Here is a 12,349-nt window from a genome sequence, read left to right on the forward strand (position 1 = left end):
AATTAATAATCTCTTTAAGACAATATTTTCTTTCGGTCCCTATTTGAGCTAGTAGAAAATATCACTTATTTCGATAAGATAATATATTTTTTGAAGACTCCTGTACTAATATATGACCCCATTAATTTTATAAATTAATCATTCTTTAAAAGCACAAATATATCTAAGACAATTTAGTGAAATATCATTTTATTGTGTTTTGTTTTTTGGCAAGGGCAGTTTAGGCCCTTGACATCCACCTTTAAAATTAATTATAAATCAAAATTTATTTAACAAAATTTTAATTAAATAATTTAAATAATTTTTTTAAACACATGGCTGCCATGTATTGGTTACAATTTGATTATTTAAAATTAATTATTTAACAAAATTTTAATTAAATAATTTGAATAATTTTTTTAAACATGTGGCGGCCATCTATTGGTTACAATTTAATTATTTAAAATTAATTATAAATCAAAATTTATTTAACAGAATTTTAATTAAATAATTTTTAAACACGTGACAACCATCTATTGATTACAATTTAATTATTTAAAATTAATTATAAATTAAAATTTATTTAACAGAAATTTAATTAAATAATTTGAATAATTTTTTTAAACATGTGACAGTCATCTATTGGTTACAATTTAATTATTTAAAATTAATTATAAATCAAAATTTATTTAACATAATTTTAATTACTGAAAATGGCCTAAAATGCCCTCGAACTATTGGAAATAGTACAAAAATGCCCCTCATCCATCTATTGGGCCTAAATGCCCTTTATCGTTAAAGAAAACGTCATTTTTGGACCTAAAGGTGGATGTCAATGATATTTTAGGCTTAATAGATGGACGAGGGACGTTTTTATACCATTTCCAATAGTTCGAGGATATTTTAGGCCTTTTTTCGTTGTTAAAATTTAAATCTAATTGAAGTTCATCTCTAACTTTTTTTATTGTATCCAAAAGTTTCGGTGTCGCCACGATTGCAATTCTTTTTATGTGAATGTGGAATGATCTCTTTTGTACTCACACAATATTTTACGTATTTGATCTGTCATTATTAATTTTGTGACACCTTTTAAATGAGAAGTCATTTTTGAATATGGTTTCAAGATATTTCTATGTTGCTTATATATGTAGTCTATTCCCTCACCATCATACATTAATAGTTTTTAGTAAAAATACAATGAATAATATTTGATTATCAAGAACACAATGAACATTATGTATAATAAATTTATTTTTACAAATGAATTATTGAATTCTTGAATTTACTTACAATGAATTATTTAACAAAAAAATATATTACAATGAATCATACACATACATTGTACTTTATGTATAATGAATTTATTTTTTATATGAATTCAATAAATATGATACATAATTTAGTAAGATACAACGATTTTGATATATTCATTGTACTTTATGTATATTAAAGTAATCTTTTTATGTGAATTCAATAAATATGATACATAAATTAGTAAGATACAATGATTTTGATGTAATTAAAATTAACCTTTATTGAATCTCAAAACACTCTTTATCGATTAAATAATACTTATACGAAATAATAATATTTAATGATTTCATCTATATTAATTTAATGAGATTTTACTCTAACGTGAACTACAAACTATTTCATGATAGGTTAAGCATTGTACACAATATTGTTTTAGTGCTAATAAAAAGATTAACATTTTCTTTCACTTATTGAATATGTTTTAGTGCTAATAAAAAGATTAACATTTTCTTTCACTTATTCAATATTTTTTACTTGTATTGGTAAAAAACATAGAATGAAATTAATATGTTAAAATTCATCAAAAAGAAATGAATAGCATGTGTAACGTAAAATGAGAAGGCAAGTAAATACAAAATAGCAGTAAGAAGTTATGAAATTGCTGAAATCACCACCTTTGACCTTTAAAGTGGATGGGTCGTTCATTCGCTACCTGAATTTTGTTACAAATATTCCCCACTCTCATCCACTGCACGTGTTCCTCACTTTCTCTACTTTGCCTTTATTCGTAGGATTGACGCGCTACCATAGATACATTATTCCAAATTCAAAAATTTAATTTAATGACAACAAAATTAACGGCTTTTAAAACAACGTAGAAATTAAAACAACCGTATATAAGTTAATTAACACAAAATTAACTGTTTTTAGAAACAACCGTAATTAGTTGCATAATTAAGTTAATCACAACAAAATTAACTGCTTTTAAAACAAACCCTGTAGAAATTAAAACGAACAAACAGAACAACAACTGCCCTTTCTCCTTCCTAGAATCTCTACTTAAACAACATAGTAGCTCCAGTTTTTATCATAGGATGAAAAATCCAGTATTTTTTAGTCATTACGATTAAACAAGGAATAATAAGTTTGTTAGGAAAAAGATAACACAAAGCAATTCTTGTGTTGCCTTTTTGTCTTCATCTTTGTAATTATACATCTAATTACTTTGTTTCTCTTTTTGTAAAAATTGAAGATTACAGTAAGGAGAGTGAGTTATTATTCAATTGTTTTTTTGTACAGTGAGTTTTTCCATTTACTTTTTAACCTTTTCGGAGTATGCATAGAAGGAAAGCAAATAAATAAATTAAAGCAAGCGTCCTCGACGACGGATCTGGTCAGCGCCGTTTGACCAACTTTTCATTATCTTCAAAACTAGAGACAAACTTGAAGGGGTATTTAAGTCATTTCGAGTTGCCCCTAATCCTGGGCCTGGGTCCTGAGTTGTGTGTGTGTGTGTGTATATATATATACACACACAGAGCATTCGGCTTTTGTCGTCGTCGGTGTTTGTTTGTTTTACCCTTCTCTCTTTATATAAATAAAGTGCTCTCTATCTCTCTCTCTCTGTGTAAAGGAATGAGAACAAGGAGAGGGTTTTGTTATCCGAAAGTAAACATGTGTATAGAAAACAGACTTGTCAAGAGAAGAAATGATTTTTCCGGCGTCGGAGACCATATCGGTCGTCGGAAAAGATCTAAACTTTCGCCGGAGGTCACTGGTCATCATCCTGATCTATTTGATTCTTTGCCTGATGATCTCGTACTCTCTATTCTCTGCAAGCTCACTTCTTCTGCTACATCGCCCGCTGATTTTGTTAACGTTTTGATTACGTATGTTCCAAATCCTCTTTTTATCTTTTCCTTTAAATTAAAAAAAGTATTTTTTTACCCAAAACTAAAATTCCCATCTTATTGGTTTGATATGCAGATGCAAAAGGCTAAATGGGTTAGGTCACCATTCGCTTGTATTATCTAAAGCTTCTCAAAAAATGATAGCCGTGAAAGCCCAAAACTGGTCGGAATCTGCTCAACGCTTTCTCAAACAATGCGCCGATGCCGGAAATGTTGAAGCTTGTTACACCCTTGGCATGGTTAGTATTTATATCTATTAAGTAGCATTTAATTAATGGGGAATTATATTTTATATATCTAATAAGTGCAATTTTTATTGTTGGGACACAGATTCGATTCTACTGTTTACAAAATCGAGGAAGTGGCGCGTCCTTGATGGCGAAGGCGGCTATTAGCTCTCACGCACCGTCGCTTTATTCTCTCGCCGTTATCCAGTTCAACGGTAGCGGTGGTTCAAAGAACGACAAGGACCTTCGCGCCGGAGTTGCTCTCTGTGCACGCGCTGCCTTCTTGGGGCACATCGATGCTTTGAGAGAACTTGGTCACTGCCTTCAAGATGGGTACGGCGTGAAGCAAAACATCGCTGAGGGTCGGCGATTCCTCGTCCAAGCCAACGCGCGTGAGCTTGCTGCCGTTTTGTCGATGACGCCTTCAGCTCTGACCTCCGGCGGGTGGCTGACGTGGAACCCACTCCCTCATCACCGGCACGCAGCAGGTAGCGGGTGCCCATTACTCAGTGATTTCGGGTGTAATGTTCCTGCTCCGGAAGCTCACCCAGCAAATGTATTTTTGACGGAATGGTTTTCTTCAAAAGGTGGAGTACCGGGTTCGGGGCTCCGACTTTGTTCCCATGCGGGTTGTGGAAGACCCGAAAGTAGGAGGCACGAATTCCGTCGATGCTCTGTTTGTGGTACGGTTAACTATTGCTCACGCGCTTGCCAGGCGCTTGATTGGAAGATGCGTCACAAGGCAGAGTGTACACCGGTAGAGAGATGGATTGACGAAGACGGAGAAAATGACGGTAACGCTAACGGCGAAATTGGCGGCGAGGATCAGAATATGGTGGACAGTTAAACGGCGACAGGAACAGTGTGCTTGACTGTGAAGGTGACGGTAACGGCACGTGAGTCTTAAAATTTTACTGGCAAGTAAAAAAGTTAAAAAAAGAAAGAAAGAAGGCTAATTTTTGGGAGGAGGATAATGGAATATAATTATGGTCAGTATTTTTGTATAGAACAAAGTAAAAAATTCGGACGTATGAACAGGACAACATTCTGAAGTTTTTAAATATTAAATTAGACAGTCTTTCTTTTTTAATTTTCCAGTTAGAAAAAGAATAGAAATGAATGGGCATTATGTGATGGGGAATATGATGATGGCTTCTCTTTATGGTTGCCTCCCGACCAAATGATAACTCTATTCTTCATTCAACTTCTCTTTAAATTTACATGAAATGTGGGCCAATTCATTACAGCTGTTCATGATTTTTCTTTCAAGAAAAATAATATATATATATCTATGTTAAAAAGAGTGAGTAGGAGCTAGGAAAAGAGGAAGATATTAGGTGATGAGAGATTTGCTTAAGAAGAACCAACTACAACAAATATATTGCAAGTAGAAGTTTGTCTTGGCTTTAGGTGAAAGGCTAAAAGTTGGAAAAAGTCATGAATTTTTTTTTTACATGTGAAACAGCAAAAGCAAAATTCAAAATTTCATTGTGCTTTCTTTTCTAGTAGTTTAGTGGAGGTACTATACATTCTTTTCTCTAAGCTTTATGTTTAGTTTAAAATTTTATTTGAATCTGTGAGATGTTGGAGCCTGACTGCTAGTAATCATGTCAGTATAGATAGATTGTTTCCGATATCTATAGTTTGGTATGTCCGAATAATAACTTCGATTGAACTAGTCTTGACTCATTCAATGGTTGATTGCGTTCTTGTTTGTGCTTGCCACATACACGATAATATAATGTTTACGTTGTATAGCAGAATCCTTTCTACCCCATACTTTCAAAAGAATGTGCACGAAACGTTTAGTGAATAATACTTTTTTAATCTTGAAATCCTATTCGAGTACGTGCTAGAGCAAATTGTTTGTTTTTTTCTTAATTAAGGGCGAACAATATTCGAAATAGTGAACTAGCATCTATTTATTAATATTTAATGTTTCAATTAGAAAACCTGCAATTTGTACTAGTAATAAAGTACTAAGGCATCCCTTCAAGTCCTTTATTTGAATAAACGCCTCTTGTTTTGATTTACATTCAAACCCAAGTGTTCATATTGACAGGAGTGGAGAAGCTTACCAGTAAGCCCCCACCCCAAAAAAGGAAAAAGAAAACCAACATGGCAAATGAAGAAAGCCCTTTTATCTTTATACATGTGAGGCAATGAAGAGTGGACATTTCTTTGTCTTGTGATTTTTCAACTTCTTAATTCTTTTTCCCTCCTTTTTCTGTATTTGGTCAAATACTGTCAGAATACTAGGGCCAAATAATGTCAGAATAAGAGATTGACCAAAGAAAAAGATGAAAAATTAAAAAAAAAAACGACTAGAAAGAAAGCAAAGTTGGGAAGTACTTTTTTCCCTGAGTTTACAAAGGCAAAAACAAAACATAGGACTTTGATATATACAAACTAGCTAACCACGAAAACAATTCCACCATAACTATATATTTTTTTTGGCATGTGGTAGCAAGTAAATTACAGTATATATTTTTTTGACATGTGGTAGCAAGTAAATTACATTGCTTTCAAAGCAGTAATCTCAATTATCTCTAAACTGACTTGATAATATAAATGCTTTTACGTACCTAGCTAGTATCATTAAATAAAAGTTAAAACCAAGAAAAAAAAGGGTTAACAAAGTCAAGAAAAATTAGAACAGCACATGGTGGAGGTGCACTTATTCTCAATTCTTATTATGAACAATAATAACAAGTATGACATGTTGTATATATAAATAGAAGGGTGGTGGAGTGGTCCAATATATATGATGTCTAACCTCAGATAGGTTTGTTGGTTGGAGATGAAATATAATGTTTTCCCTCAACAGAAAGTGGTTGTGAAAGTTGAGGACATGCCAATGCTAAACATGGAGAAACAACAATATGGAAATTGACTTGTTAACTTCACTCCTTTTAGGAGTAAGGTTGAGTTTCTGCTCCCATTTCCCCTAACAATTCTTACTTTTTTTTCCCTCTCTCTATCCTTCATTTAATGCCTTAGCAACTACTAACACTAAATGTTTACATCTACCACATCGTTGAATTAGTGATATGTAAAGTACTCTCTGTATATATATATATATATATATATAATTAGTGAGATTGTTCACACTTTTGCGCCGATCATAAAGACTTAAAAGATAGTATTGTTTCAATATTTGAATATATTACTCGTCAAATCTAAATATACTGGCTTTCAAAGTTTAATCGATTTGATTATTATAATATATTTTTTTAATAATTGGGAGCTTCAATATATTTATTTAAAAAATTATTCAATCGAATAAAAAGAGAATATATTATTTTTAACTAGCTAATGTATATATTAACATCCCTTGCATTGCTAATATTATGACTTTCCATATATAATACCAAATAGAGTGTTTGCATTTAGTTATATATAAGCTGAAAAAATGTACTTAAAATCAAAAGTTCTTATTGAGTTTGCACAAAGCCTCAATACAAGCACGTATATTTATTAATTGATAGTGAATCTGCGAATACTCTGGACATGAAAGTTGTAACTATCTCTAAAATAACTTTCCAACCATATAAAGACCAGGTCAATCTGAGTTGTGAACAAAATATTATGTACGATTTACCAAAAGGTGTCCACGTACAATAATGATCTTATATCTGAATACGATCTATGTATAGGATCTATGAAATGTATAAGTGATATATGAGCTGTATATCAAACATTAGATGGAAGTATCAAGATCGTAGCTACTGAAAGGAGGACTCTACAGCCGTACATGGGACATACAGATTATATGTTGACAATACATGACCAACAGACATTATAGTAGGTGTATATCAGTTATATATCAGGGATATATCAATCATATATCATGAGTGTATCAGCTGTAGATTTTTGTTTTAAGCTTTCATATTTGATATACAGCCAACATAGAGACTCTATCTGGTGGTCATAGGTCAAAATGCATAAACTTTATGAATACATATTTTAGTCGAATTGTATTATCCTATTTCAATTTTGATTGATTTTGAGAAATAAAACACTCTAGGACTTCCTCTAATCATGTAATGTGAGTTTGATGTACCCTGGATTTACGGTATTGGTTAGCTTAAAACTTAAAAAATTGCATGTCTTTTAAGCATTTGTTAGTAGATTTGATGTTGTTTGTGTTTATTTTGCAAGAAAATAAGTCGTTGCATTAACAGAAGAAAACACAGTGAACTAGTAGCTGAATGAGAGCAGTGACGATGCCAACCTACGAGCCGTAGAAACTTCTACGAGCTGTAGATGGAAGTCATAGAAGAGTTGATCAAACAACTGAGGCAAGTCAAGAGTTACGAGGAGGTCTACGAGCTGTAGGACCAACCGTAGAAGCTGAGCAGTGACTGAAGTTTAGAAGGACTTGGCCTACGATTGAGTCTATGAACTGTAGAAGTTGTTACGAGCCATAGAAAGTCCCCCGGAAAAAGTTGACGACTGACTTGAAGCTGTGTTACGAGCCAGGTCTACGACTCGTTTAAATATCTATGATCCGTAAGAACAAGTCGTAGAACCTTAACCGACCTAAATTACCCGATTTTCCTAGTTTTATTTTAATTAGAATTAGTTGTCTATAAATAAATTTTTTGGGTTTTTTATTGTATTATGCACGATTTTGGGTTTAGGAATAAGCATAAACTACTTTTGGCTTTAATTTTTGAATTCGTGAATTTTTGTCATCGACGTTTACATTCTGATTCAATTGAAGCCTTTTGATTTTCATACTCTTTATTGTAAGTACATGAATTATTTGAATCACATTATTATGAATTGTGATAACTCGATTATGAGTAGCTAAATCCACAATTATGGTACCACGAAGAATTAACAACGTAGACTTAATAAAATATAATTTTTGAATAATGTGCATGCATGTATTATATTTAAATAAATATGACCCAATGGGTCCTTCAAATTACAAAAAAAATGTATTGTTTTTTCCTTTCGTTTTGATTGCTTCTTAACGAGGGCCCGTGTTAGAACTTGTCTTATCCTTACTTGCCGGATCAAAGAGGTAATTGATGAAAAAAGGATTAACAATGAGATTTGAGGCTATCAACCCACATCTAATAGCTTGAACGAATCAAGGGATAGCTAATCTGGGATCGCTGGTACGGGTTAGTAAAGCATACATCCGTAGATGAATCAAGTTGCGTGGTGATAATCACTTATTTGTCGGATCAAGGACCTAGGTGAAATTAACTTACCGATTCTGCATGTAACACATTAAAAAGGGATTACTAATAAAAGGTTCTACATAATTAAGGATTCATGGGAACACATACACCCTAGTTTCTTCTCTTATTGAATTAATCATATTAAATTGTTACTTTGTTACTTGATACTTGCAATCGAATCAATTAATTATTTTTATACAAAAACCCTCCTTTAAGGAAATAATCCGATTACGAACACAAAAAATAAACGATTAATCTAAGTCTAAACTATATTCCTCGTGGGATCGATCCTAACCTCCATGAGGTTCTATATTTAGTCAATGACCTCTTTATACTTCTTTAGGAAGGTGTAATTTGGGTGTGTCAAATTTTGGTGCCGTTGCGGGGAATCCGCTCTTAGATTAGATTAATTCTTATTATTTAATTTGTAGTCATTATTTCTTAATTTTACCTTTTCTTTTCTTCTTGTTTGTGCTGAAAGAGGATTAAATTCTAGTGCATGCCAAATATGCGAAGTCAAGGCATTCCCCTGATTTTATTTAATTCTGAAATTTAGAGAGCACTACGAAGTATGGCAGACAATGGTGGGCACGAAATTGATTAGAAGTCACAGAATGGCTCAGAATGGAAGGAGAGAACATACATCAAAATCCTACATAACATCCACTACAGAATGTTCACCGCAACCAATCATTAGTAAGAGAACACACTCCACCCAGACAACGACCTGAATTCAGCATATGGAATAACTATGGGGTTAACCATGACACCAGCAGAACTACTGATGCCATTGCGTTACCTCCATTACCTCCTGGAGCGAAGTTCAACATTTCGAGCGGCCTGATTCAAATGCTTCATAGTCAAGGACTGGTTGCTGGCCTGCTGTAATATCTCGTAATATTCTAACTTAGATTATTCCATGAAACAAGAAAATTCGCGAAAAAATGGACACAGGGAGCATCGCAGAATTGAGGAGGTATTTTTGATTTTGGTAAATTTTGAGACAGAAGAGTTTACTATTTCCCCATGTTGCGGAGTTAAGAAAATGCAATCTGAGGAGAAGGTCCGTGTCGCAGACCTAGAGTATTATTTTTGTTCAAATTCAGTTTTTAAGTGAGGGCACCTTAGAATTTTTCCTACCTATTAGTTAATGAACCTGGACCTTTTTAGGACTAAATCCGACCCTATTAACTACCCTAAACCCCTATTCTCTTCATTCTTTCACAATTTATATATCTCAAACAATTCTCTCTCTACAAAGGCTCTCAAATAATCATCGAGGACAATCAAACAATTATCTCAAGTTCTTTACCAAAATTTCATACTTCTTCGAGTTTCTTCTAGATTCTCATTCAAGGTATATGGACATTTATCCAAAGGTAACTTTCACCCATAGAGCCCAACAAATTCTCATTTTTTTCAATCAATTCAAGTATGTATTTTTATGGGTTTGATGATCTCAATTTCAATTACATGAATTATGATTTAAATTATGATTATGAATCTATTTTAATATGAATTAATGATTATTGCATAGAATTGAAGAGTTTTTCTATGAATTTTCCTACACTATTCTTTAGGGTTCATGACATAAATGATGGATATTTTCAATTATACATTCAATTGATAATATTTTCATGTTATGTATAATTTGATATAAACTACATGATTATGCATATTTTTAATTAAATTTGATGATTTCTGAGTCAATCGATTATGAGTCCATGTTTTTACCTTAATTTCAAGTATAAGTCATGATCACAAAACTACAAGGGTTCAAGCAAGTTTTATCAAAAAGAGTGACTTAAGATCCTAACGATACTCTTTATGAATAAGATTCGTAATGATGGAAGACTTACAACCACATTACATGAATCACATGATAATGAGATATTCTTATGAACAAGTTTTATGAATTATGATTTATGAAAAGTCTGTGATTTATGACAAGTATGATTTATGATAATGATATATTTTATGTGGGATGTTGACTTAGCACCGAGAGGACTTTGAGGTGGAAAATCAACCTAAGGGGTCCTTAGTAGCAATCTCTAGTCCCTTAACTACATTGCCACTGTAGGTTTGCCTTTATGACCTAGATAGTGGATCCATATAGAGCACTTGAAGATGATGATGATACATAGTCTACTTTGGCAAGTAACCTCTCTCTTATCGATGTGGGATTTACATCAGAATTCCATGTTATAGCTTACATAGTTTTATTGTCTGTTACGATTATATCCCATATATGTATGGTCCCTTATGATGTTTTAAATAACTAATCCTATCCTTTACTTCTACGTGATACTCTTATGGTTTATTGTGCATTGAATTTTCTCATGTCTACTTATGATTTGACTACCTTTTTAACAAGCTATTTGGAATGGTCATTTGCACAACATGAGTTTACTATGTATTACATTGCCTACATACTTTGTACATTCAAGCGTCCTAATGCATACTTCATTGCCTACATTATATCATAATGTAGGGATGGACGCTCCATCTTATTCTCATGGCTAGTTGGTGATCTATTAAAGATTGTATGGTGAGTCCTCATGCTTTAAGGGCTAGCCGAGCCTATCCTTCCTTTTTTTGTCATTATTAGACTATATGTCCTACATATGTTAGTTCATGTGTTGGATATGTGTATGGAGTCTATGTTGTCTTAATTCATTCTAGCTATGCTATGTTCTTAGGCATTTATGAGTTTCTATTTATTTGTTATCTTATGTATGCTTATGATATGCTGAGATGCTTAGTTGGGGTTTCTTTAAGAATCCTAATCGTTGTGTCACACCTAGCGCCTAACTTGGGTCATGACAAACTTAGTATTAGAGCATAAGGTTTTGAAGTGTCCTAGGGAATCTAACATGCCACGTCAAGTAGAGATTTATTCATGGGTGTAAAGTGGGCCACATTTATGAAGAGGAAGCTATAAGGCATTTTAGGAAATATTCACTTCTTTCATGATCTAATCATGCAATAGAGTTGAATTTTATATGGATCCATTTTAACTCGTGTCCTATGCATTTCAGAATATGTTTAATCAAAAAGAGAGCATCCAGAAGATTAATCATATGGTAGCCTTTCCGCTCCGGTTGACCCAACCTCAAGTGGCAATATCTCTAATGCAGAGTTTTATGATGCCATCTTGTTATTGGCTTGGGCTGTGACCACTCAATTGAATTAGTAAATAGTAACTCCCGTGAACACAATGTGAAGAAAAGAAAATATTGCAAAAGGAATGTTAGGAGAGGAAATGACTTTAACCATCAGAGAATGTCAAAAGGAAAAACATCTGGTTCGTACTCGAGGAAGAGTGATGGAAAGGAAGATCCTACTCTTGTGCTACTGGTGTGGTAAAAATCATTTAGAAAAGTGCTTGGCCAGTATAAGAAGTTGATTATAGTAAGAATGGACATAAGAGGAGGGATTGTCCAGTGGCTTCTAAGAAGGAAAGGGAGATTCGTCATCAGGTTGAGCCTAGTGATTCTTCAGATTTCCTAACCCAGTAGGGTACTTCATCCAGTATGTTGAAAGTCTTTGACTTTGATGTTTATGCTTTACTTGATCTGGGTGACAAATTATCTTTTGTTACTCCTTACCTTGCTATATGATTTGATATGTGTCCTAAAATCTTGCTAGAACTTTTTTTAGTTTGTACCCTGTTGGTGATTCAGTTCTAGCCAAGAAAGTCTATAGAAACTATCTCGTGTTGGTCTTGCATAAAATAATTCCATGTGATCTTATTGAACTTGATAGGACCAATTTTAATGTCATT

At 33.1% G+C, this 12,349-nt stretch overlaps 1 protein-coding gene across 1 annotated transcript; it reads left to right on the forward strand.

The window, feature by feature from the left end:
* Positions 1-2,784: 2,784 nt before the first annotated feature.
* Positions 2,785-4,597, forward strand: LOC129880470 (F-box protein At1g67340). Its single transcript, XM_055954509.1, has 3 exons — positions 2,785-3,122; positions 3,220-3,382; positions 3,474-4,597. The coding sequence occupies exons 1-3, from the start codon at positions 2,869-2,871 to the stop codon at positions 4,215-4,217; spliced, it is 1,161 nt and encodes a 386-aa protein (XP_055810484.1). The 5' UTR covers positions 2,785-2,868; the 3' UTR covers positions 4,218-4,597.
* The last annotated feature ends 7,752 nt before the right edge of the window (positions 4,598-12,349 follow it).

This window comes from Solanum dulcamara, chromosome 2, assembly GCF_947179165.1.
Source record: "Solanum dulcamara chromosome 2, daSolDulc1.2, whole genome shotgun sequence".
NCBI lineage: Eukaryota > Viridiplantae > Streptophyta > Magnoliopsida > Solanales > Solanaceae > Solanum > Solanum dulcamara.

Excerpts from the sequence above, each read along its gene's own strand:
- LOC129880470 (XM_055954509.1), top strand. The coding sequence starts at position 2,869 with ATGAGAACAAGGAGAGGGTTTTGTTATCCGAAAGTAAACATGTGTATA. Across the intron at positions 3,123-3,219 it reads TTTGTTAACGTTTTGATTAC|ATGCAAAAGGCTAAATGGGT; the intron begins GTATGTTCCAAA and ends TTTGATATGCAG. Across the intron at positions 3,383-3,473 it reads CTTGTTACACCCTTGGCATG|ATTCGATTCTACTGTTTACA; the intron begins GTTAGTATTTAT and ends GTTGGGACACAG.